The sequence below is a fragment of the Pongo abelii genome, chromosome 6, assembly GCF_028885655.2.
Source record: "Pongo abelii isolate AG06213 chromosome 6, NHGRI_mPonAbe1-v2.0_pri, whole genome shotgun sequence".
Taxonomy (NCBI): domain Eukaryota; kingdom Metazoa; phylum Chordata; class Mammalia; order Primates; family Hominidae; genus Pongo; species Pongo abelii.
In genome coordinates, this window is record NC_071991.2 from 85,375,535 (window position 1) to 85,399,222 (window position 23,688).

The 23,688-nt window shown below is 36.8% G+C and overlaps 1 protein-coding gene across 11 annotated transcripts in view; it reads right to left on the reverse strand.

Moving 5' to 3' along the window:
- Positions 1 to 23,688, reverse strand: part of CDK14 (cyclin dependent kinase 14) — a 592,876-nt gene that overhangs the window by 241,162 nt on the left and 328,026 nt on the right. For all 11 annotated transcript variants that reach the window (XR_010140627.1, NM_001133044.1, XM_009243031.4 and 8 more), the window contains 1 exon segment: positions 5,701 to 5,821. Coding sequence is in view for 10 of the 11 variants with exons in the window: in NM_001133044.1 (NP_001126516.1) it covers positions 5,701 to 5,821 (121 nt within the window). In the remaining variant the exon portion in view is untranslated.

Here is a 23,688-nt window from a genome sequence, read left to right on the forward strand (position 1 = left end):
TGAGCCTCTGTGACTGGCTGTTTAAAAATCACCCAAAAACCAGTTACTGGATAGCCAATTATTTTGCAAACATTGATTTAAAATGGGGAAATTTTTATTTGTTCTTAAAAATATTTGGTAGTGAACAATGCCTCATTTTACATATTATCATTCAGCTAATTTATTGCCAATAAATGACCAAACATATGCACTGAAAACACACATATACTCTTTCTCTCACAAACATATACACCGATAAACAACAATGGAATATAAAAACTATAACCACACTAGACTTTTTTTTAATTTGAGACGGAGTCTCACTCTGTCATCCAGGCTGGAGTGCAATGGTGTGATCTCAACTCACTGTAACCTCTGCCTCCCGGGTTCAAGAGATTCTCCTGTCTCAGTCTCCCAAGTAGCTGGGGTTACAGGCATGTGCCACCATGCCCAGCTAATTTTGTATTTTTAATAGAGACGCAGTTTCACCATGTTGGTGGGGCTGGTCTTGAACTCCTGCCCTCAGGTGATCCACCCGCCTCGGCCTCCCAACGTGCTGGTATTACAGTTGTGAGCCACCGTGCCCAGCCCCACACTAGATTTTTGACAGAAAAATAGAGGTGCTTCCTTTCAGCATCCCAAAGCTATCACTAAGTTCGGCACTTTAGTAGCCACTCTAAAATGCCACAATAATCTAATATGAGAGAACTGTACTTATAGAGATAATTTTTATTAGGCAATGTAACATTAAGTTTGTAACAAGGAATTTGAGTTTGTAGTCAGTAGTCCTTAGTGTGAATTAAACACTCAATAGAATGTGTTAAGACTCTTCTGATTAGTAGTATTTAGTAAATTACTGCTCTAGTGCATTATGAGAAAGGTGACCACATGTCCCAGTTATTTCTGTTTTACACCTATTATCCTGGCAGAATTATTAACTCTCAATGGTGTCCTGGTATAATGATAAAATACAGGGTCATCCTAATTTTAAGGGACTTCCATAGTGGGAGTGGGCTTAGAAACCATGGCTGCCACCATGAGATCAGCTTCAATCTCCTGGATGCCCTTCTGACTGTCCCCAGTTCTTTTGTTATGTTGCATTGCATTTCGGTGGCTACACCAACAAGTCACTTGGATCATGCATTATTTGAGCAGTTCTCAAGAACTCTTAAAGAGGTGTTACATTTGACGGTAACTAATTCATATGTTCCTTGGTCTTATGACCTGATTAATTAGAAATAGTACAAACAGTGCTGACAGACAGATGATTCAACATAACTCATGAACTCTAATTCTCATTCTTACTATCCTTCGGTTTAAAATGAACTCATTCATTTTAGCAAAAGTAATAAATGAGTAATGGCTAGGAATTGGGAAAATATTAATACACGCCAGCATAAGTACTAGTCCTGTGAAAATGTATTCAATCCAATGATTCCTGTCTTAGTTTATTTTTTTAAAAAAACTCTTCCTTGCATAAAAATGTATAGTAAAATGTCTTAAAACGATGTCAGGAGAGAAAAACAGTCCACAGGCTGTTGAGTGAGAGTGAAAGACACCCACTATATTTGAGCTATGCAAAGGACATGACTCAGAGTATAACCTAAATTATAAAATATATGTTTTGCTGTATTTGTGTTTTGGAGTTGCTCCAGTGGTAAAATAAAGACCAAATTTTAAATAAATCATCTTAAGAGATTATGTAGTGTCTTGTAAAAAGAAAGGGCTTTGAGTAGGTTATCTTTGAGTTTGAATGTGTGCTCTATTTACTAACTGCAAGACCTTACCCATATTATTTAGTATCTCTGGGTTTGGTTTTCTTTCACTGTATCATGGTAAAATAGGTAAGTAATTAAAATGCATAACAGGGCTCAGAATACAGTTTGTGTTTAATAGGAGTACCTATTGTTGTTACTATTATTATTACTCAAGTCTCAAATCAAACCACAGGACCTCATATAGAACAAATTTATTTTCAGAGTAGGGGCTATGGTAGGGTTAATTTGTGATTCTCTACCTTAAAACATTAGTAAATAAACCTAAATCCTAAGAAACATTATTTTATTATATACATTTCCTTGGTTCAAGAAAGATCATTCAAGATGATGGCAGAACTTTGTATATTGCCAATATGTATGGTGATTAGGCTTATTTAATAAAAAAGCAATGCCAAATGGCCTTTTAATACTTAATAAACAGGCAATTTCTTTTCTAATATATGCAAAATCAATTTTGATGTGGACATTTTTCTATATATCAAGAGGGGTATGGAAATTTTTTCTAACCACCCAGCTGCTACAATGTTAAATAAATTAATTTTAATCTTAAATCAGAGATGTAATAGAGAAACGGATGATTTAATACGCAATCTCATTACATTTGACAGGCTTATTTATAAATGATTTGCCCCACATTTTGACAAGCATAGTTAATATGTTAATTCGCTTTTTAAAAGATGATGAAAGGAAGAGACTGGCATGCTATCATTCTTCATACACTGTTGGGGTGTTGGGGAGTACTGTAGTTGATACCTCAGGGTAGTGCTACTATATATTTTACCCACCCCCAAAGCACTGTGGTCTTGATGAGATAATCATTTATTAGCTGCAGATGATTTAGTCACCCTATTTTAAAAATTAAGCCCTTAAAATAATCCCAAGTGACCTTCTGCTTTTCTGCTTTCAAAAAACAAATGCAGCTCTAAACATATTTATGAACTTCTATGAGGAATATAAAGCTTATTTGGCACAATGACCTCAATAGCTTGAGCAGAGCTTCCTAGCAAGGGAAGAACTACATAGATAAGCTGCTTGTTACATCTGCACTTCTCTTAATGTGGCTTTCAAAACTTAGTAAGCCTTTTTGGTTTAGAAGCTTAGCAACGATTTCCTATGCCTTGACTTTCACAGAGTTATAAATCCAAAAATTAAGAGAAGTTATACAGAGGAAATGTTCAATTTGATTCCTCTGCTTAAAATTTCCCTTACAGAGGGAGATAAAACTATCAAAAACTATCTATTTTCATAAAAGTATCAAAAACTATCTATCTTGATGAGTTCCCAAATCACACAGGGTTGTTTGTTCATTGCAAGTGTTGGAGACCTGGAGGAGGAAATCGTAACACGGCCAGCTCTGATTTCCATCACTTGCTGATAAATGATAATGCATATGTGTCTTCACTCATATTTTTATTTCCTATGGCTATTTAAACAGAAAACTGGAAAATGTAACTCTGTATAGGGATCATTAGTGTTTAGTTACTACCTTACTGCCCCACGCTGACAAATGAACTGTAAGAAAGCCTGAAACTACTGCCACCTGCCTCCCTGCTATTCTCCACGGGTTAATATTTGCACTTCTCTTTGCTGCAGCTGAGCCATGACTCAATTATAGTCCCATTTCTAGTTCTCTCAATACCCAGCATCGACGTCATCGATTATGCAAAAATCAGTGCCTGTGAACTTCTCCCTAACGGGGAAAACACATTTTATTTGACTTATAGGATAATAACAAGACAGCTTTTAGAAAATGGCTTGAAATCAGATTCAGACAGGCAGGGGTACCATAGATATAACATAGATTTTAAGGCTTGGAAGTGAAGAGCCAGTAAGCATGGGAAGCTGTTCAGACATAACACATTTGCTATTTGGTTCTGACAATGAATAATCTTGGCATGTAGACAAAAGGGCATTTAGGGTCTACTATTTTCTATCAGTTTTCCTCCTTTCCACTTAAATAACAGTCTTCTTGTGCTTCCATTATGTCTCTGTTCAAAGCAAACTGGCAGAAAGTGTCCAAGCTATCTTCCTTGAGAGAATGAACACACACACGAGGAAGAAAAAGTGACACACGTGCAAGAAAAAGTGGCACACGCTGGAAATCAAATACTGAGCTACACCTCAGAAACACACATATTATGGCACAGCCCATTTGGTTCTTGGTGCTTTTAAAGGTTTGGGAAAAATTAGCCACTAGTATGTAAAAAATGTTCTGAGGGTAGAGTCTTAACTGAACTGCCAAGCAACTAAGACAAAAACTGGCTCCAAGCCACAGACGTTTCCAACCAATGTTTTATTAGCAGAGTCCCTAACTGACCTCATTGAAAGACAACCTAGAATTTCCATACTCAAAAAATAGAGAAAAAGCCCCACAACACAAGAATCTTAAGTAATGAATATTTGCATAGCCAACTATAAGTCAGGAAGTAGGAAAGGGATGAGAAAGTAACTAATATCCTGATGCATTCATTGGCCTTTATTTTCAACTTTTTCTGCCATTACACTAATTATCTAAATATCTATTTTACTCAAATCCCTGTGTTGGGGAAAAAAAATCTAACTGTGTAAACAACCATCCACCCCAAAAAAGCCAGGAAGTGTGACAAAAGAAAGATTAGCTCAGCCCCTTAATGACAGATGATCATCTTTAGTCTCAGTGTTTTAGAATATCATTAAAATGGTATTAGATTTATTACAAGATGTTACAAAATTTATGACAACAGATCTGTATGATTATCTGATTTTCTTGTAGCTCTACTAGGAAGCTTTAGAGCTACACTTCAATAAAAATAAATATGTTCTCATGTACACAAAATGTTGCAGGTATCCTCAGTGGCTTTACAAATCCCCAAATCTCATTCCTAGGGAGGGCCGCTAGAACATAAAAAAATCTCCACTGTGCCCTAGATCCTGAGAAACTTGATTGTTTTCTCACCATAATGTTTTTGGATCAAAAACATCAGGAAAGATGCCAGGCCTCATCACAGGCCAATTTATGAAAAGCCAAGATTACGGGGGGTAGAGCACTGAAGTAAGTAAGTATACAACAGTAAGATAAACAACACATACTGCAGTTTTACTGAGGTCATAAAATTATATGAATACACAGTGGAATTCTACATATGGGGGCATAATCATTCAGGGAAGATGACTCCTATTATAAAATAGGCATGTGCTATGTAAATTGTTTTACTTTGGAAACAACTGTGAGTCTAGAAAAGAAATTATTCTATTAATAAAAGACATGTTCAACAGTCTGTCCTTCATGCCAAAAATTAGATTATTCCCTTATTTGATTGTTTGATTTGGATCACACTTAATTGGGAACTCAGCATAGTTTATCATTATGCTAATTATGAATTAAATCTTGACAATCACTGGACCTCATAAAATAGATTTTTAAGCTTTGCTAAAGCATTTGTGAAAGTGAGACCTAAAATTAAACATATAATATTTTTTAAAAGTAGTCATTTTATTTCATTTTGGATAACTAGTGTCAGAAGTTTTCAAGTACATACTGTGAGTCAAACTGGTGCCTAACAGTTACACCAAAATTTTCAGACCACTCATCAGAGCTTTGTTGCAAATTTAAACATACTCCCTGCTACTCCAATCCTGTTGCCGTCTGGAGATATATACTTCCCTTGTTATAAGATACAGCCACAAATTAAGACTCTTAGGGAGAGAAAAATCATGATACTGACAGTTAGAAAAATGTCTCTGCCCCTGTCCATCAAGAACCATTACCACACAGCATCTGCAAAGGAGACTCTAATTAGAGAACATTCCCAATCATGTTTTAAAACATCCAGCAGCATGGCCACATGCAGGCAAACACTCCTGCACCATTAATCTTCATTCAAACTGTTAGGATGTTTGTCTAGGCTTGACCCACACCAAGCACTACAGATAGATTAGCTAGAGTAAAGCTTCCATTTCTCACCACATGTCAAGGCAGGTGGAATATTCTGTTGAGCCTAGAAGGACATCTGGAGGTCTGTACCACAAGGTAACCACTTCGTTGGAGTATGTGTGGCTAGGGACGGATTTTGCTCTTGCAAGACCTGTGGGTTACACGAAACATAAAGAAGTTTAACAGGCATTAGCAAAACAAGGGAATTTAAATTTGAATGTTCACAATTTTAAAGGTCAAACCTGACCTTTTAATACAGAATCAGGAGTGCAGTGTCAAGGTTAATAGAAAACTGGGGAAAGCATATTGTGGTTTCTGTTTTTAACACATGCTAATAACCATTAAAACATTTCTATTTCCTAATAAAGCACTGATGTCATGAATCTAATAAAATATCAGCAGAGTAAACAAATAATTCATAAACTATTATAACACAGGAGCTTAGAAGTCTCTTGAATTTTTCAGATTTATAAGCAGTGTGAGAAACGGTTCCTTGGTCAAATAACTTTGAGAAAAAATAGATTTAGAAAGTTAAAGAATCCTTAAATTGTGAAACTTCTCAGTTTTCTTAATTGTTCTAATGTGTATTGTGAATCTGCAAGAGGAGAGTATAATACTTTCCTCAAAGAATCGTCCTACAATTTCTTGTGGTTTCAGTGTTCTGTCAAATACTCACTAGGAAATGCTTATTGCAGAAGCTTTTTTGAAAAAACATCTAAATAAATAACTATAAAGGAATAGTCAAATCTGGTACATACATTGATGAGATTATATATGATAAATTAAAATGTCCTCTAATAATTTTTTTAAACTGGGAAGATGTTAAGTGAAAAGGTATATGCAATTTGACCTCATAACCATAAATACTCATGCACAGAAAAAAGATTAGTAGGTCTGGTTTTTTTCCCTCTAAAAAAAAAAAAGAAAAAGGTTTGGCAGAAAATACATTTAAACGTCTTCAGTGGTTACCTGTGGAATATGGGATTATCTTTATTTTTTAGTAAGTTTTTCTGAGTGTTTTCCCAAGATTTGTGGAATGAATGTGCAATTATTTTAAAAATCACAAAATCTATAGATGTCATTTTTTAAAAGAAAAAAACCTGTGTGACAGCTTTCTATCTAGCTGTATTCATTAGTGACAAGTATAAAGTATTATTTACTGTTATGTTTATAGCACTTAAAACATTTTTACAGTGAACCTACCATAACATATTCATTTTAATGTTCTATTTAAAAATTTTTATGTAGTAAGGAAATGGCTTTTTCTTATTTATTAAATGTAGCATTCCATTTTCAGTATTATATGTAAATTTTAAAGTTAATAAGACAGCTGGTAAGACAAAGAATTTCTAATTAATTCAGCTATGGTTACAGTGCCCCAATTTTTTTCTACCAGTCAGTTTTAATAATAATGCAATGGTTTACTATAAATTGGTTGATATTTATAAGTATTCCATATTAAAATGTACAGATTATACCACAAAGACATACTCGCACATTCATGGTCCCCAATTTTTCTCCATATGAATGGAGTAATTATTTTTGATAATAGATTTCTATAACAACCTCTTCCTTCTTTCCTCTGCAAGGTTTTATCCTACATTAATTCAGGCAAAATTGAACAATAGATAAGACAATCAAGATGATAAAGTGTCTCCAGAACTTGGTAATCCCATCAAAACGGTTGGTTCCTCAAATGACTATGGTTCCATATGGAGAATAAAGAGCCAGGCACAAGTCCTGAAATAGGTTCTGATTTGTTCCATATGCTGTTGTCAAGTCAAATGGGATGCTACAAACATTTGGGCTTGATTCTCTTGGTTCTCCTGAGGCCCTGTTGTCAGAAAGCTAAGCCAGAAGGATGAGAGAATGAAAAAAAATTGAAGATTTTCACTGACAGCTCAGACCACGCTAGTTATAAAAAAACTGTGATGTTCCCAGTTGTAAAGGGGAAAATAAGACCTCAAAATAACCTAGAAGTAGTATACATCAAGATAACCACATGTAATTTCAGATCAACTATGCTCACTCTGAATATGAGTTTCCTAGACTGGTTAAATATTTTTGGAAACTACAAATAGAAAAAAGTGCTTTATCTACATTACTGTCTTTTTTCCCACATGTTTAGGCCAAAGGCTACTCCAATTTTATTCAGATGAGCCACATAACTTCCCAAAATAACAGTAAAAATAACTTTCAATATCTAACTTTCCAAAGCTTAAGACTGAGTCTCTTAAAATGGTTTGCACGTAAATGTGTCAGAGTGAAGAATGTTATTATATTTTTAAGATACATTATTCTACATTGCTTGAGAAAAATTCTCTCATCTCATTTGAATACAGTTAGTCAATTAAAACAATTTATTGTAGAAAGTGTCCTCTATATTGATGAACAAAAAATTTTTACCCTAAAAATGTCTGTTTGGTTAATAGGATAAGAAAATCTCAAAACTTTTCAGGAAGAGAGAAAATCATTAAAACAATGACTCAAAAAATAAAAATAACAGACAGACAAGAAGAAACAAAGAACGAGAAAGAATGAACAAAAGAGGAAAGAAAGAGACTTTGAAGTATAAATATATACAATTACATTTTTAACAAATATTTTTGGTAAAGATATTGCTGTGTGTTTATACAGTTCATGCATCAAAACATGCTTACTCATGCAAAATTTATTAAACTGCATTCTTCAGTTGAAAGAAAACTGTAGGACAGGATTAATTAGCACAGCATGTGTGAAAGCTTTCTTTCTCTGTTCTTTGTCAGTTGCTATGGTTACACTACAGGAACAGAGCTACACTACAGGAACAGAGCTACACTACCTTTTAAAAAAGATGCAGTTCATGGATTATTATCAAAACTTCTTATATTAATGTTTAGTTTGATTTAAAAGTCAAAAAGCAAAGTGCTAACCAGAAAAATGCAGGTTATATGCACGTTGCTGCTTTGGCTGAGTGTGTGCTCATGAAGGGGTACAATTCCGATGGGCACCTAAAATGACTTGCATAAAATTCAGTGTATCCAACTTTACGGTGTTGACATTTCTAACTAATGAAAGACCCCAGAGTAAAAGGGATAATCCTGCTATTCAAGCCCTACTGCCAATGATTCAAAGTTGAGCTTTGAATCCTGATACTAGCATAGCAGAATCTTGGATTTCTGGAGGAGTTAAGAAGCTTTATAGCTAACCTCTTATCCAATAAAAAAAACTCCTCCTCACATCTCTATAAGATGGTTATCTTATAGATAATATCTGCTGCTACCCTGAGCCTGGTTCTACCCTCTGGCATGGACACAGAATAAATCACGGGACAGTGCTCCCGACATTTTCCCTAAGCAGACCAGCCATTCAGCACCAAACAATGGAGACTCTTCAGGCCTCATCATAATAGCCTCTGCTGCATTAGACTCTGCTGACCACTACCCTTCTTCTACATTTTCTCCCTTTATTTCTCAGATATAGGATAGTTAACCAGGAATGACTTGGTCTCCTTCTGGGACCTACCCCTTTTTGCCCCTTAAATGCTGGTTTTGTCTATGGTTATATATACATACGCTTAAACCAGTGCTTTCTCAAATATATACACTTTATAGGTCACTGGGCCTTATTTCGAGTTTTTTAACTGTCATCCATAGAAGATTTCTCCCACGATTTTACCTCCAGCTTATACTTGTCTTTGGGCTTCAGACCTGGTTCTATGTAATTCCTTACTAGGCATAGGTGCTAGATGTCCTACAGGCACTCAATATAACTCCAGCCAGAATTAATACAAAGAATACACCAAAAGAGTCCAGGAGCAAATGCACTTTACTAGTAACTGTTTCAAGTTCCAAAAATAGCCAAGGTTCTTTTATTTTAGCTGTACACAGATGTAAACTAGAACTTATATTCCATGTACATTTAATTATTCCTTCAAATTCCAGTGCATCATTTTTTTTGTAGCTGGTAAAATTGGCTAGGGATTTAAGCAATCTCTTTAACTCTATGGAGAAAATTGCTGAACCTAGGATAAAGTTCAGAAATGATAATTCCCATTCCTTTGCTTTGACTAAGGAATTGAGAAGGAACTGGCAACACTGACTTACTCCTTTCTAACTAAGTGAAATTAATAACAGCAAATCTAGCTGAATTTGCAGAGTCAACTAAAATACGGTATAGAAATCGTATCTTTCATTACTTCAGAGTCTTTCCAGAAAGTGGGCCAAAGCCTTGTGTTGGTCAGTGGTTTCATATTATATTATAGAGCAACTCCCACACCTCTCTCTCAACACACCTTACTCACCAAATTAATCAGAAAAAAAGTCTTGCTCTTAGTTAATCACAAAATCAATATTTCTAGGAGAAAGGTTCCTTTCTTTATCACTTGACTCCAAACAGACATAAAATGCTTGGATAATATTTTACCACAAGACAGTTACACTGGGAAGGGAAAGACTTGAGGCCTTCTCTATTCCATGAATCAGTCCATGGGGTGAAGGCTTTTGGATTTCATTCCCATTCCACAGCCAAACACTGGCCAAGAATTTCTTTTTTGATATAATTTTTTAATGGAGTATTCTCCCTCCTACAGAATTTATACTATATTAAATATCTTATGATGTGGTAACACTGTTTGAAGATACTCTATTGCTGCTTTTATAATGTATCCATAAACAACCAACGAACAAATATTTTCTTATGGTGTTCTAGCCTTTAATCTTTTCTCTCTGTACTTGACAAGGTTTCCCTGAATGACTCCATTTACTCCCATGGCTTAAGTTACTATCTATATATACTGATGATCCCAAACACATATAGCTAGCATCAGTCTTCCCCTAAAGCTTCATGTTTCTATATCAAAAATGTCCACTTAGATCTTCCATGATAGTCCACAGGTATCTCAATTAAACATTTCTCCTGTCTCCAATTTTCTAACCAGTACTACATCCTCTAGCATCTCCAACTGACTGCTACACATCACCATCCATCCATTCACCAAAGCTGGAAGTCTTGTTTTGGTTTAGTCTCCCTGCACTTAACGAAATCACAAAACCCAGTGGATTTTACTTTATAATTTTCCCTCTTTTCTTCCTCCTCCTTAGGTCCTCATATCATCTCTTGCTGGATTATTACACTAGCAAGTCTGACCATGGCACAATATTATCTTCAAAATATAGACAATAAATGATCTACCTTTATTAAAATTATTTTTATTGTTGGCCAGGCGCAGTGGTTAACACCTGTAATTCCTGCACTTTGGGAAGCCAAGGCAGGTGGGTCACCTGAAGGCAGGAGATCAAGACCAGCCTGGCCAACATGGTGAAACCACGTCTCTATTGAAAATAAAAAATCAACTGGGTATGGTGGCATGCACCTGTAATCCCAGGTACTCGAGAGGCTGAGGCACGACAATCACTTGAACCCAGGAGGCGGAGGTTGCAGTGAGCCAAGATTACGCCTGGGCAACAGAGCAAAACTCCGTCTCAAAAAACAAAAATAAAAACAAAAATTAATTTTATTGTTTAATTGGAACATTCCTCAATGCAAATAACAGTAACAATAACAATAAAAGACTTAAATGCCCAATCTACTCATATAATCACTATGAGATGTGGGTACCCACCAACTCCCTCCCTCTTATTTGACTTAATAGGAAGTGTATCCTTTCCAGAAAAGTGGGCATTCTGAGGACAGGTCTATGTTTTTTTGTTTGTTTGTTTTTTAAATACATTTGCCATCCTATGGTGTTGTTTAAGGTGGAAAAGTAGTTTCAAGATTACAATTAAAATATCCTTTTCTTTCCTTTGTATGTAACATCTTTGGTTTCTGTCCAGACTTTCAACAGTGCTACTTTTTATAAGAAACCAAAATCCCTTAAAAATGTTTAGATTTATTCAGTAGTCTTTCTACTGAATAAGGGTATTCTTTGAACATAAATAAAAAGGAATTAAGTCCAGAAGACACTGAAATATGTTAAGGTAATATTTGATTTTATTTAATTATCCCTGAATTTTTTAAGTTCAATAAATTATGCCTAATTTATATATATCCTAAACGGCACAGATTTTTTTTAAAATATATTTCATTTGGCCGGGTGCAGTGGCTCATGCCTGTAATCCCAGCACTTTAGGAGGCCGTGGCAGGTGGATCACCTGAGGTTAGGAAGTCAAGACCAGCCTAACCAACATGATGAAACCCCATCTCTACTAAAAATACAAAACATTGGCCAAGTGTGGTGGCGGGCGCCTGTAAACCCAGCTACTCAGGAAGCTGAGACAGAGAATCACTTAAACCCCGGAGGTGCAGTTGCAGTGAGCCGAGATCGCACCACTGAACTCCAGCCTGGGCCACAATAGTGAAACTCCATCTAAAAAAAACAAAACAAAACAAAACAAACCAACAAAAAAACTATACACACACACACATATATATAATTTTTAAATAACAGAAATAATATTTTAATATAAGCATTCCAAAGAAGACAGAAAATATTCAAATAATTAACTTTCACATACAGTAAAGGAATTTCATTTTTTTTCTATTTTTTCTCTTTTTGCATAGAAAATAAAAACAATATGGTTTTCTGGGAAATAACAACTTTAAGTAAAATTAATAGATGTGGAAAACCAACTAGTTAGAATTCTTTGGCTAAATACTATATGAGAAACATGCTTTTGTTCTTAGAGCATTAGCATGCATATTGGAAGACTTGTGATAATGGCAAAACTAAATGCCTGGTAGTGGTTCTGGCACTATCTAGGTTTGTTATTTTGTTATTTCTCCTTGATTAAGTGACCTAAGCTTTCTAGTGTTGGTTTCACTATGTGTATGATGAGGGGCCTGAGATCTGGGGTCAGCAAACTATGGCCTGAGTGCCAGCCATCTGTCTTTGTAATTAAATTTTGGTGGACAGCTACATCCATTCACTCATGTATTGCCTATAGATGCTTTTGCACTAAACAGCTGAGCTGAATAGTTGACAGAAACCATCTGACCCATAGGCCATGATATTTAGTACCTGGCCCTGTAAGAAAAAGTTTGCTGACTCCTGGGACAGACTAGGTTAACTTTAAGTACTAATTCATTCAAGTACTAATGCTCAGTGATTCTAAGAAAATAATTTTCACTAAAATCTTCTTTATTCAATGTATGAATATCATATATGCTTAAATTCTTAAACAGCCCCTTAAATAATTCCACCTCAACAATCCCATCACATCACATCTGCATTAGCAGAGAATGCAAAATCATTTTCAATAGAGTATATGTGAATATATCGTCATTTTCACAGTTCACTGGTTTACATCTCATTTTCTAGTTTCTGCTTCTCAGTTAATGAAACTTGTAGTTATTATTCCAATGCTAGATGACAACACAATATAAAAAATGAATTTCAAAACCTGACTAAATCAGCAATTTTGATGAATTTCCATAACCATGCTGATTTATTACCAATTTTCAAAAATTAAAGTTAAAACCCATTAATTCATCATAAGAATCTGTTTTAAGTCAAGGCATAATATTCAGAACTTTTAAGGCATTTGTTTGTAAACATATATTAATATATACTCAAAACATTATACAAGTATGCATCTATATGTGTTAAAGAGAAAATATTTATTGAAATAATTACAACCATAATTATGTCAAGTAAGGTAAGACTAACTGTGATTTATGCCAGAGAAATACTTTGCACTTGATAGGAAAGAAGTCAATCTATAAAGATAAAATTTATTATACATACATATTTAAAATGACAACATATGCTCTTGTTAGTGTATTAATTTCTTTAGTTTTTAAAAGAAAAAATTAATATGAGTGTTTGTATGGAAGGCTTATGAGAAAACTCTTCCCATTTCCTTCCTAAACCACCTAGAGTTCTTTTTCTTTCTTTCTTTCTTTTTTAAGTAGTAGGAGGAGGCAATATCCTTACCTGGTCTTATTATAGATAATAGAAAATCATGAAAATCAGTGGATGTACAGTGCTCATTATACAGAGGCAAAGCACAAGATAATTTATCGAGCAGTTATAATCCGTTAGGTACTCTAGTGGTTTTAAATGTATTGTATCATTTAATGGTTACACAACTTAGAGTGTTGTAAGATTATTCGTATCCCAATATAACAGAAAGAAAACTAATGCCTAGAGAAACTAATTTACCCCAGGTCATACTGTAGTAAGTGGCTGGGAAAATGCAGGTAGTGCTACTGCCTCCCCAAGAAGACTGGGAACTTGGGAACAGGTTGCCTGGCAAGTGTGGGGCTCACATTGGATGGTAGCCTAGATCAGCAGGTCCAAAGTCCAGAACGGTGACTGGCTAGCCTGGTGAGGGAGACTGAAAGGGATACGGTTGTGGGATGGATGGCCGCGAAGACAGGAATGGGAAGTGAACTGAAAACACAGGCTGGTTGTTCTGGAAAAAGGTTCCAAAAACATGAGTACATTAGAGAGAATGACTGATGCTGTCTAGAGAGCCTCCAGATAATCAGACAAAAAGCCTGTGAAGAAAAGAGAAAATTGGTAAGGAAATACTGCAGAGAAAAGCTCAGGAAACTTCAAGCTAGGGTCTGGTTGCTGAAATGAGAACAACTCTTATCTGCTTTGTTTGTTGGTTTGTTTTGTTTTAAAATGGAAAGGGTGGAAGGCAGTAGACACATAAATGAAGCAGTAAGCTAGAAGGCTGTGATGGCTTGCAGGGTAACAGCGGGAAATGGAAACTGCTGGGAGAGGGGGACCATGAAAAGGGAATGGCCTATTTATCTTACAGGATCCTGAGGACAGTTTTTTTTTTTTGTTTTTTGTTTTCGGAAACCTCAAACTGGGGTGTGGTCAAAGCCAATCTAAAGGGCATGTAATAAATAACACTGAAAGAAAAGGCTCTTCTGAAATGCCTGGACTGAAGTGAATTTTTAAAACATTCCATGATATAAAAATAGGCAACTACTTTCAAACATGAACTAAGAGGTTTTTATGTTTCTTCAGTAATAAATGCCCTTATGAATCAGTGCAAATTAATGAGGCGATTATTGAGCAAATTCAAGAAAAAAAAGCTTTGGGTCATACTGAATTAATGTAATACTTTTACATTTTATGGCTGCTGCCCAGGTTTTCTGAATTATTTTCACTATGCTTTTAGTATTTTCTTTTCTCTCATCATTCTATTTGAGGAGAGGCCTATTAAAAGACATGCACATCTTTATTCTGATAATTTTAAAGACACTTTGTGACACCTGGTGACAATCTTGGTTATCTCAAAATTGGAGTTGGGCATTGCTAATGTAATAAATAAGCGTCACAACTTTGAATCTCCAAAAGAAGCATTTGGGGAACATTTTCAAAAATACATTAATTCCATGAAATAAATACATATCATAATCACTACAGAGAAGAATTATCACAGAGCTTTCATTCAGGCAAGGATCTAAGACAGTCTGTATCTTCTGTAATATTCTTATTTATTTTTAAACAGAAAATAAATTGAGGCCCAAAGTTCTGTCCATTCTGCCTCCACTGTTTCTAATCCATTCCCTTCTTTTTCCCTACTGCTGCTGCCACATCAAGCCCTCAGACTTAAACACTTCTGGGTCTTGAACCTATTAACTGGTCTCCTAGCTGCAAAGTTTGCCCTTCCTATTCCTCTTCCATATTCTGATGAAAAGACGGTTTCATATAGTATGTAAGAGCTTCCTCTTTGGGGTCAGCTATGACCGCCACTTACAAGATGTGTGATTTGGGGCTGAGCTTCAGTGGCTTTGTCTGTGAAATACATGTAGTGAAACTCTGCTAGATATTCTGAATTTGCCTCTTCTGATGCATTCTTTACTCTCCTTCACCCTGTTCTTTGCTCCCCACAGGCTGTTCTTAATGAGCGTGTAATTACAAAGTACTTGTCCCCTGGCCTCAAGTTGGGTTTGGCCAATGGGCAGCAAACTGACCAAATGATCATAAGGAAGGAGAAAAGTGAGCTCAGTATATTTGTTCTCCTGGCTTCTTCCCAGCTGGACAAGGAAATGGTATTGCCTAAGTTATTCCTTGGAAGGCTACAGCTCTTGCTCAGGCAGTTCCAGAACCAATTTCTCTAAATTCTCCCAGGAGGAGTAGTGAAATTTTCCACACTATCGCTAGCCTGAAAGGGTTCCACATACTTAACCCTGCCCAGAGTTTCACAAACAGTCCCTTCGTCGAACACCCCTCAATTGCCCCATATGTGTTGCCCTTTGTTTCCTTCTAGAATCCTGATACAACAGCCACACCTAACTCGAAAGGTATTTGTGTGAATTAGATGAGATAATGCATGAAAAATGCTTAATCATACAGTTGGCCTAGAGTAACCCTTAATTCATACTGGCTATTACCATAAACTAAAACATCATCTGATTAAACCAGTTCTCTGCTAAAAATCTTAATAGATCCTCTGGGCTTTATCCTGAAGTACAAATTCCAAGGAATAAAAGAACATGTGACTACCTTGTTTCTTCCCATCCCTTTCTATGTTCTAGCCAACTGTTAGCAGCCAATCAAATTACCACTAATTATTTTTTTTCTTATGTCAGTTCATTGGCACAACATGGTCTCATATCCTGTAATTATTAATACTTATTCAGCAGATGACTCCTACATATCCTTCAAAATTATACTCAGGGCCAAGGCCTCCAGAAGCTTCCCTGACTTGCCCTCCCCTTCCTGGTCCAGGTAATGAACGTTCCTCTGTTCTCTGATTTACCTCAGCACTGCACTTAACAGATAAACATAGCAAAGTCTTTCATTTACATGACAGCTGCCACCTGCCCCACACAGGTGGGGCAGACCAATTTTCCCAAAATAAGGCCACATTTTTTAACCTTTTTGAGAAAGGATCTTACTCTGTCACCCACGCTGGAGTGGTGTGGCACAATCACAGCTCACTGCAGCCTCACACTCCTGGGCTCAAGAGGTCCTCTTAGCTCAGCCTCCAAGTAGCTAGGGCTACAGGCGTGCACCACTATGTCGAGCTAATTTTTAAATTTTTTGTAGAGACAGAATCTTGCCATGTTGCACAGGTTGGTCTCAAACTCCTGGGCTCAAGTGATCCTCCCACCTCGGCTTCCCAAAGTGCTGGGATTACAGGCGTGGGCCACTGCACCCGGCCATGGCCACATTTCACCTGCCTTTGTATCTCCAGTCCCTGGCATGACGTCTGGCCTGCAGTAAGTCTACTGATAAACTGACATATCTAGCAAGAACAACCACCTAGTATGAACCTCTGAAGCAGAGGTTCCTTTGGCAGATCGCACTTGTGTGTCATCCCAGCCTACAGGGATGGACCTGTCTTAGTCCATTTTTTGTTGCTATCAAAGAATACTTGAAAGTTAGTCATTTATAAAGAAAAAAAGTTTACTTTGGCTGATGGTTATGGAGGCTTGGAAGTCCAAGATCAGGCAGCTGCATCTGGTTGGCATCTGGATAGAGTTTGGCATTGTGTCATTATGTTGTAGAGAAGTGGAAGGATGAAGTGTGCACGTACAAAAGGGCAAAACATGACGGGCAAAAACTCAGTTTATAACAATCCACTCTCTTGGTAACTAATCCAGTTCCCTGAGAGCAAGAACTCACTCACTCCTGTGAGGATTAACCCAGTCCTGCAAGAGCAGCATTAATTCCTCTTAACAACCTAATCACCCCTTAAAGGTCCCACCTCCCAACACTGCCGCACTAGGGACCAAATTTCCAAAACATATTCTGGGGGAAACACTCAAACTATACCAGGACCCACCCCAACTCATCCAGAACATCTCTGTTTTCACCTTGAGACTTCAATAGAAAACCTATCCTTGGATTTCAAAACGTTAAAGAACTTAATATGAGTAAAGTTGAATCATGTTAAAGCTCAAGATCCCCTTTAGGGGGTAAGAAGTAACCCCAAAACAGACATAAAATACTTTAATCTGTTTATGATGCACATGAATATTGTAAATAAAAATACAAGTCTATTAATAAGGCTATTAATATTCTTATTTATGCCATAAGGCTATTAATATACAAGCTACTAGCCCTTAAATACAAGTAAGGGAACTACTTTCCTGACTAATAAATTTTTCTCAAATTTTATCTAATATGATATTTAAATTTTAGATAAAATCTCAAGAATTAATCTCTCCTCTAAACTTTTATATTATATCTCAATCTCTATTCAGTTCACTTGGCAGACAGTATATAAATCTGTTATTATTTATATTTTGATCTCTGTTTACCTCTCTAGCTATACAAAATATACTCCCTAAGAGCAAGGATCATTTCTTATGATTGTCTCAATTTTTTACCACCACTCCCCACCTCTTCTCCATCTCTATGTAGCACTGGGTCTTCTGTAAAATGTACAATTTAGACAAGACTAAGTCTGTGTAAAACACACTTGGAAAGGGGATTAATTCTTCCTTTGCTTACTAGGATTCCAGGCTATGAATTATTATACTTAGATGTGTTAAGCCAGCTTAGAGCTCAACCATAGAAATATCAGGCTTCTCTGATTCAGCACGACACTTTAGCTGCCTCTCAACGAGTTAACTTGAGCCATAGAAATAGGTATGTCCAGACTCGACAGTTTTTTTTTAAAAAAAACCTTGACAGGCAGAAGTATAAAAATACTCATTTTAAAGCTTCCAGCTGTTCAGCTTTACTGAAGGAAGAGACCTGAATTTACATTTGAGGCTGTTTCTTTATTCTTGGAAAAATCAACTTAATGGCAAATTCTGTTACATAAATATAAAGCAAGTCCCTACCCACTGTTCTGGGGCAAGCAGTGAAATTAACCTGCATCTTGATGTTTCAAAAAGAAGAAAGGGTTTAATGTAAGCCGGGTGCATGTTTTAGCAGAGCCACGTTTCTGAGGCTCTGTGGCTTCTTTGAGGAAGATGTTTACTGACTCAGGGAACATAGAGACTGCACAATGAAGCTTCCCCCTATTCTTGATCAGCAGTTTTCAGGAACTCAGAGAACTGAAGAAAGGGTGTGTGCTGAAAGCTATTCTTCACCCTCCAAAGGAATGGACCAATAAAGCCCAACCTGCAGTAACATTTAAGTCTAAATCTCACAAGGATTACTAATATTGTACTGTTGGTTGTGATCAGATCCTTAACCCCTGAAGCCACAAGTCATTTCTCCTTATTGTGAAATTTCACTCATTTCTTCTTCTTGTGAAAATTCTCAAGATTCAACTGTGCCTCTGATTTGTCACCCAGAGCTCTATCTTGTATAAACGTTATGTGCTATGACTGTCTACTGGGGCTGGAGGGCAGAGTCCCCAGTCCTGTGGCTGGGGGATGGAAGGTGGACTCCAAGATCTAAGATGAGACTTCCCAGGCACCTTAGATTCTCATAGGGAGAGAACATTCCTTCCCAAGCCTTGGGGTTGTAGGGCCTGAATTCCAGATAGCAACCCTAGGGTGTAATCACTAGGGAAATAGAGAATCCGGCCCTAGTCAGAGAGAGATGCACAGGAAATAAAGATAAGGGATCCCTTTCCCCCACACTGAGACTGATCCTCTAAGCTCTGAGCAGAGCACTTTGAAGAGAAGTGTGTGATACCTCTGCTCTGCCCTGCCCATCCCCAAATGTCCCGCCTTCATAAAATCTTGTTGGAAATAACAGCCAGATATCAGCTGCCTTATGGCTGACTAAGAAAAGGGTCAGCTTTGCCCTTGTGCAGATGGCAAAGGAAGCCAGAATAGCCATTGCAGTGGAAGACACCAGGGAGGAGCCAGGATGTGCCCTAAGGGTCAACATTACAGGCACTTTTATGGTGGCATGAAAAGGAATAGCAAGGTACAAGAACACGAGGCACCTGCTTCAGACACAACAGAACAACACCTGATGCACTGGTGCAAACTCGCAGGGCCCATGCTGGGTGCAGTGGCATGCACCTGTATTCTCAGCTACCTGGGAGGCTAAGTCAGGAAGATTGCTGGCCCCCAAGGGTTTGAGTCCAGCCTGGGCAACATAGCAAGATGTCATGTCTACAAAAAATTAAAAAAAAAAATAGCCGGGTTTGGCGGTGTGCACCTGTAGATCCAGCTACTCAAGAGGCAGGAGGATCACTTGAACCCAGGAATATAAGGCTGCAGTGAGCTATGATTGCACCACTGCTCTTTACCCTGTCTTGCTCTCCTGCAGGACCCTATCTCTAAAAACAAACAGACAAACAAACTAAACAAATAACCAGGGCCCATGCTGAGGAGCCCCAATGTCCTGGGAAGAGAGCAAGCCATAAAGAAATCTAGGGGAAGTGATTCAGGCAGTGGGTATAGCAGATGCTCACGTTTTGAGACAGGGTGGGCCTGGCATGTCACAGGTATGGTGAGGAGGTCCATGTGATAGAATGCAGTATGTCCTTCATGTACTTTGGTGCATCCATGCTTCCAGGCACCCTCCCCACATGCCCTTCTCTTCCACTTCCCATATCTAATTCTAACCTCAACCCATCCTCTAATTTTTCCTTGATTACTGAAGTTACAAGTTATTTCTCCCTGTTGTGGACTTTCTCAAGATTCAACAGCACCTCTGATTTGTCACCCAGCACTTTGTCTTGAAGCATCACCATCACATGAAAGTGGCCCTAACCTATTTAAGGCAGAGGCCATGTCTGATTGTTGAAAGCCCCCAGGATCAATACGTGAGTAATGTGTTCATTGAGTTAACTGGTTGACCTGAACTTGGAAGCCATTGGTTATTTTTCAGAAGTTTCAGAGAGTGACCAATGGCAACTTTATTCTAAGTGTTTATCACAGATAGATAGATAGATAGACAGACAGATAGATAGATAGATAGACAGATAGATAGATTTATAGAAATACATATATCTATATCAATATAGATACAGATACAGATAGATATACACTTTTTTTTGAGACAAGGTCTGGTTCTGTCACCCAGCCTGGAGGGCCGTGGCACAATCACAGCTCACTGCAGCCTCAACCTCCCAGGCTCAAGCAACCCTCCCACCTCAGCCCCCTAAGTAGCTGAGACTACAGGCACAAGCTACCACACCTGGCTGATTTTTATATTTTTTGTAGAGACAGATTTTCGCCATGTTGTCCAGGCTAGTCTAGAATTCCTGGACTCAAGTGATCCACCTGCCTCAGCCTCCCAAAGTGCTGGGATTACAGGCATGAGCCACTGCACCCAGCCTTATTGTATATTTACACATACAAAGACTTATGGGCATGGAGATTCATTATGACATTGTTTGTAGCAAATGACTAAAAATAACTTCAAACTCCAGGAAAGAACTGGAATTACAGTACAGATACAAAATGCAGCCAATAAGGCCAATAAATCGCTATGTACTAATATGGAACCAACTATAATATATTGTTAATGGAAAAGGCAAAATAAATAACAGTATATTAGGTATTATTTGTGGGGCACATTAGGTATTATTTGTGTAAAAAATATGTGATTCCATTTGCATATTGGATCTCTGGAAAGATGCATAAGAAACTGGTGAAGGCAACTGCCTGTGGGGAAAGGAACAAGCAAACAGGAGAGAAGAAAATTTAACTGTCACTAAACTCCCATTTTGTACTCTTTGCAATGTCTATGACAGGGTGCACATGTTACCTATAGAAAAAAAAATGTTTTTAAAGACAGAAAGAAAAAGGATCTAATAAGTCCTCATACAGCCCTGGGCAGTCTCAGCTCCCTACATGCCCCAAGACTCCAGCCTTATTTCATTATGGTTCGGTTCCTAAAATAGTCATCGGTTGTAAATGACAGACTTTCATGGCATGGCAGGAAAACTGGTGGCTGGCAGGAGTGAGTTGAAGACTGGGTGGAACAAGCAGAAATAAACTACTATTTAAATATTCTCACTAGTACAACCAAGTTGCCTTTCAAAGCTCAGGCTTGTCTGCATAATAGCTCATTTAGCTACTAAAACCTGGGATAGGCTTGCATGAACAATCTGAATCATCAAACAATTTAGAAGTTAAAAAATAAAATCTTCCTTAAAGGGAAACTTGCTTGCAGAATAAATCCTGTAATAGATTTCTACAAGATGATGAAAGTTTCAAAACTGGCCAAGCATCTAGGACTTTTAAAACATAATTATATAATTCATAAAATGAATGCAATGAATGTTGCATTTCTACATCCAAGAAGACTGTACTAATAACCAATACAAATGAATGCAAGAATACAGTTGGATAGATTTTGATAAGTTTGAAGTTAGTGTCCGCAACCCGACAATCTATGTATCCTCACTTGTCAGTAAACATTACACATGCTGCATTTTTTAGGACCAAGAGTGTTCACAGAAGACTGCCATGGTTTTTAAAGAGCTGGCAGCAATGAAACTCAAACTTATCTTGTGCTATACTAGACAAATGTCTTAGCCTTTAAGAATTACAGACAGAAATCTAACATCTGAAGCTCATGTCCTAGTTTTTCAGAATCTGTTATGTACACTTTAAATATTCCCATCTTGTCAGTCCAAATAACTTCTCCTTAATACTTTTATCTTCTCCAATAAAGCTTTATTTGAAATCTTACAGTACGGCTGAAGGCACCTGAAATTTAGAAATCCTCTTCAAAACAAATTTGAGTTACAGAATCATAGTGCTATTTCGCTATCCACTCTTGTATTGATATTCCTGTTTCCTTCATTAAATATTTTGTTAAAGGAGCAGAAAGGGGAAACCATATTTGAAATATAAGTATAGAAGTAAAATTTAGTACATGTGGACTGATTTAATCTTGGAAATTATGATTATATGTTAAAATACCAAAGTTCGAAACAATAAATCATGGGCACAAAATTACTCTCAATCTATTATATAACTTTAAAGATGACAATGCATCAAATGTTGTAAACAAATACAGTATACATGTCTCAAAACAAATTTCAAGGGAATTAGTGTTCAAAATCAAAGCAAACACACATGGAATTTTTAAAAGATATCCTTTATAATATCAATTATTTTCTGTAAACCTTGTTTTGTTTCAACTATTGGCAACTTCACACATTACTAACTTTTAAGTCAAAAGATAAGCCATTTAACAGAACACCTTTTCTAAAAATAGTTTTCTTACATTAGCATTCATTGTTGCACTATTATTATCATAAAGTCACAAATGACTCATTTAAAAAAAAATTACTGATTTCATGTAGTTCCTATGATGAGGTCATTTGCTGGCAATGTGTGAAGTAATAAATTTGGGTTGAGTTTTTACTAGATTACTAGGTTTTAACCCCCCAAAAGTTTAATAAAAACAATATAACATTAGCAAGTTGGACTTTTAAGGAGGGAAGAGATGCCTATGAGAAAGGCCACGTGTTCAGAAGGTAGCATTCCACCATGTAAAAGCCTAGTCTGTCCATGTGCTCAATTAGCCCAATGGATGACATTCTTATTCCACAAGCTCTCAAACCTACAGGGTTTAGTGGAGTTGTTCAGATGGTTTTGAAAGACTCACAAAACAAAGATGGATTATTCATTTAAGAAAGGATTGCCGTTTAGTACAGGAAAAACAAATCTGTATTTAGCAATATTACATGAAAAGAAAATACAGGCTGACAGAAGTCAACAATTTGTAAACATTTTATCAGTTAGTGGTATGATTTAGGATCTACAATTTGCGCTTTAATACAAATTGCAATACACATAAAAATTCCAAACTATTCTTTCATGATCCCTTTGCAACTACTATAAAAATTGTGTAACATGAACTTACTCTAGCTATGCTTTGTAGGTGTTTAGAGTATCATATATTGGATACTTTCAGAAATAATAACTTTAAAGATGAGTATATACCAAATTATAATATTACAAATTATTTCATTATCTATTTTTCCTTTGAAAATCTCACTGAACCAAATGCTTTATTACCAGCTCATTGGTTATTAGTAAGAACAACTGAACTGCAAAGGTCTAGAACAGCGGTTGGCAAATTATGCTCCAGGAACCAAATCCAGCCACATCCATTTGTTGAGATGGTGTCTGTGGCTGATTTTTCATTGAAACAACAGATTTTGTGTAGTTGCAACAGAGACTTCATGGGCAAAA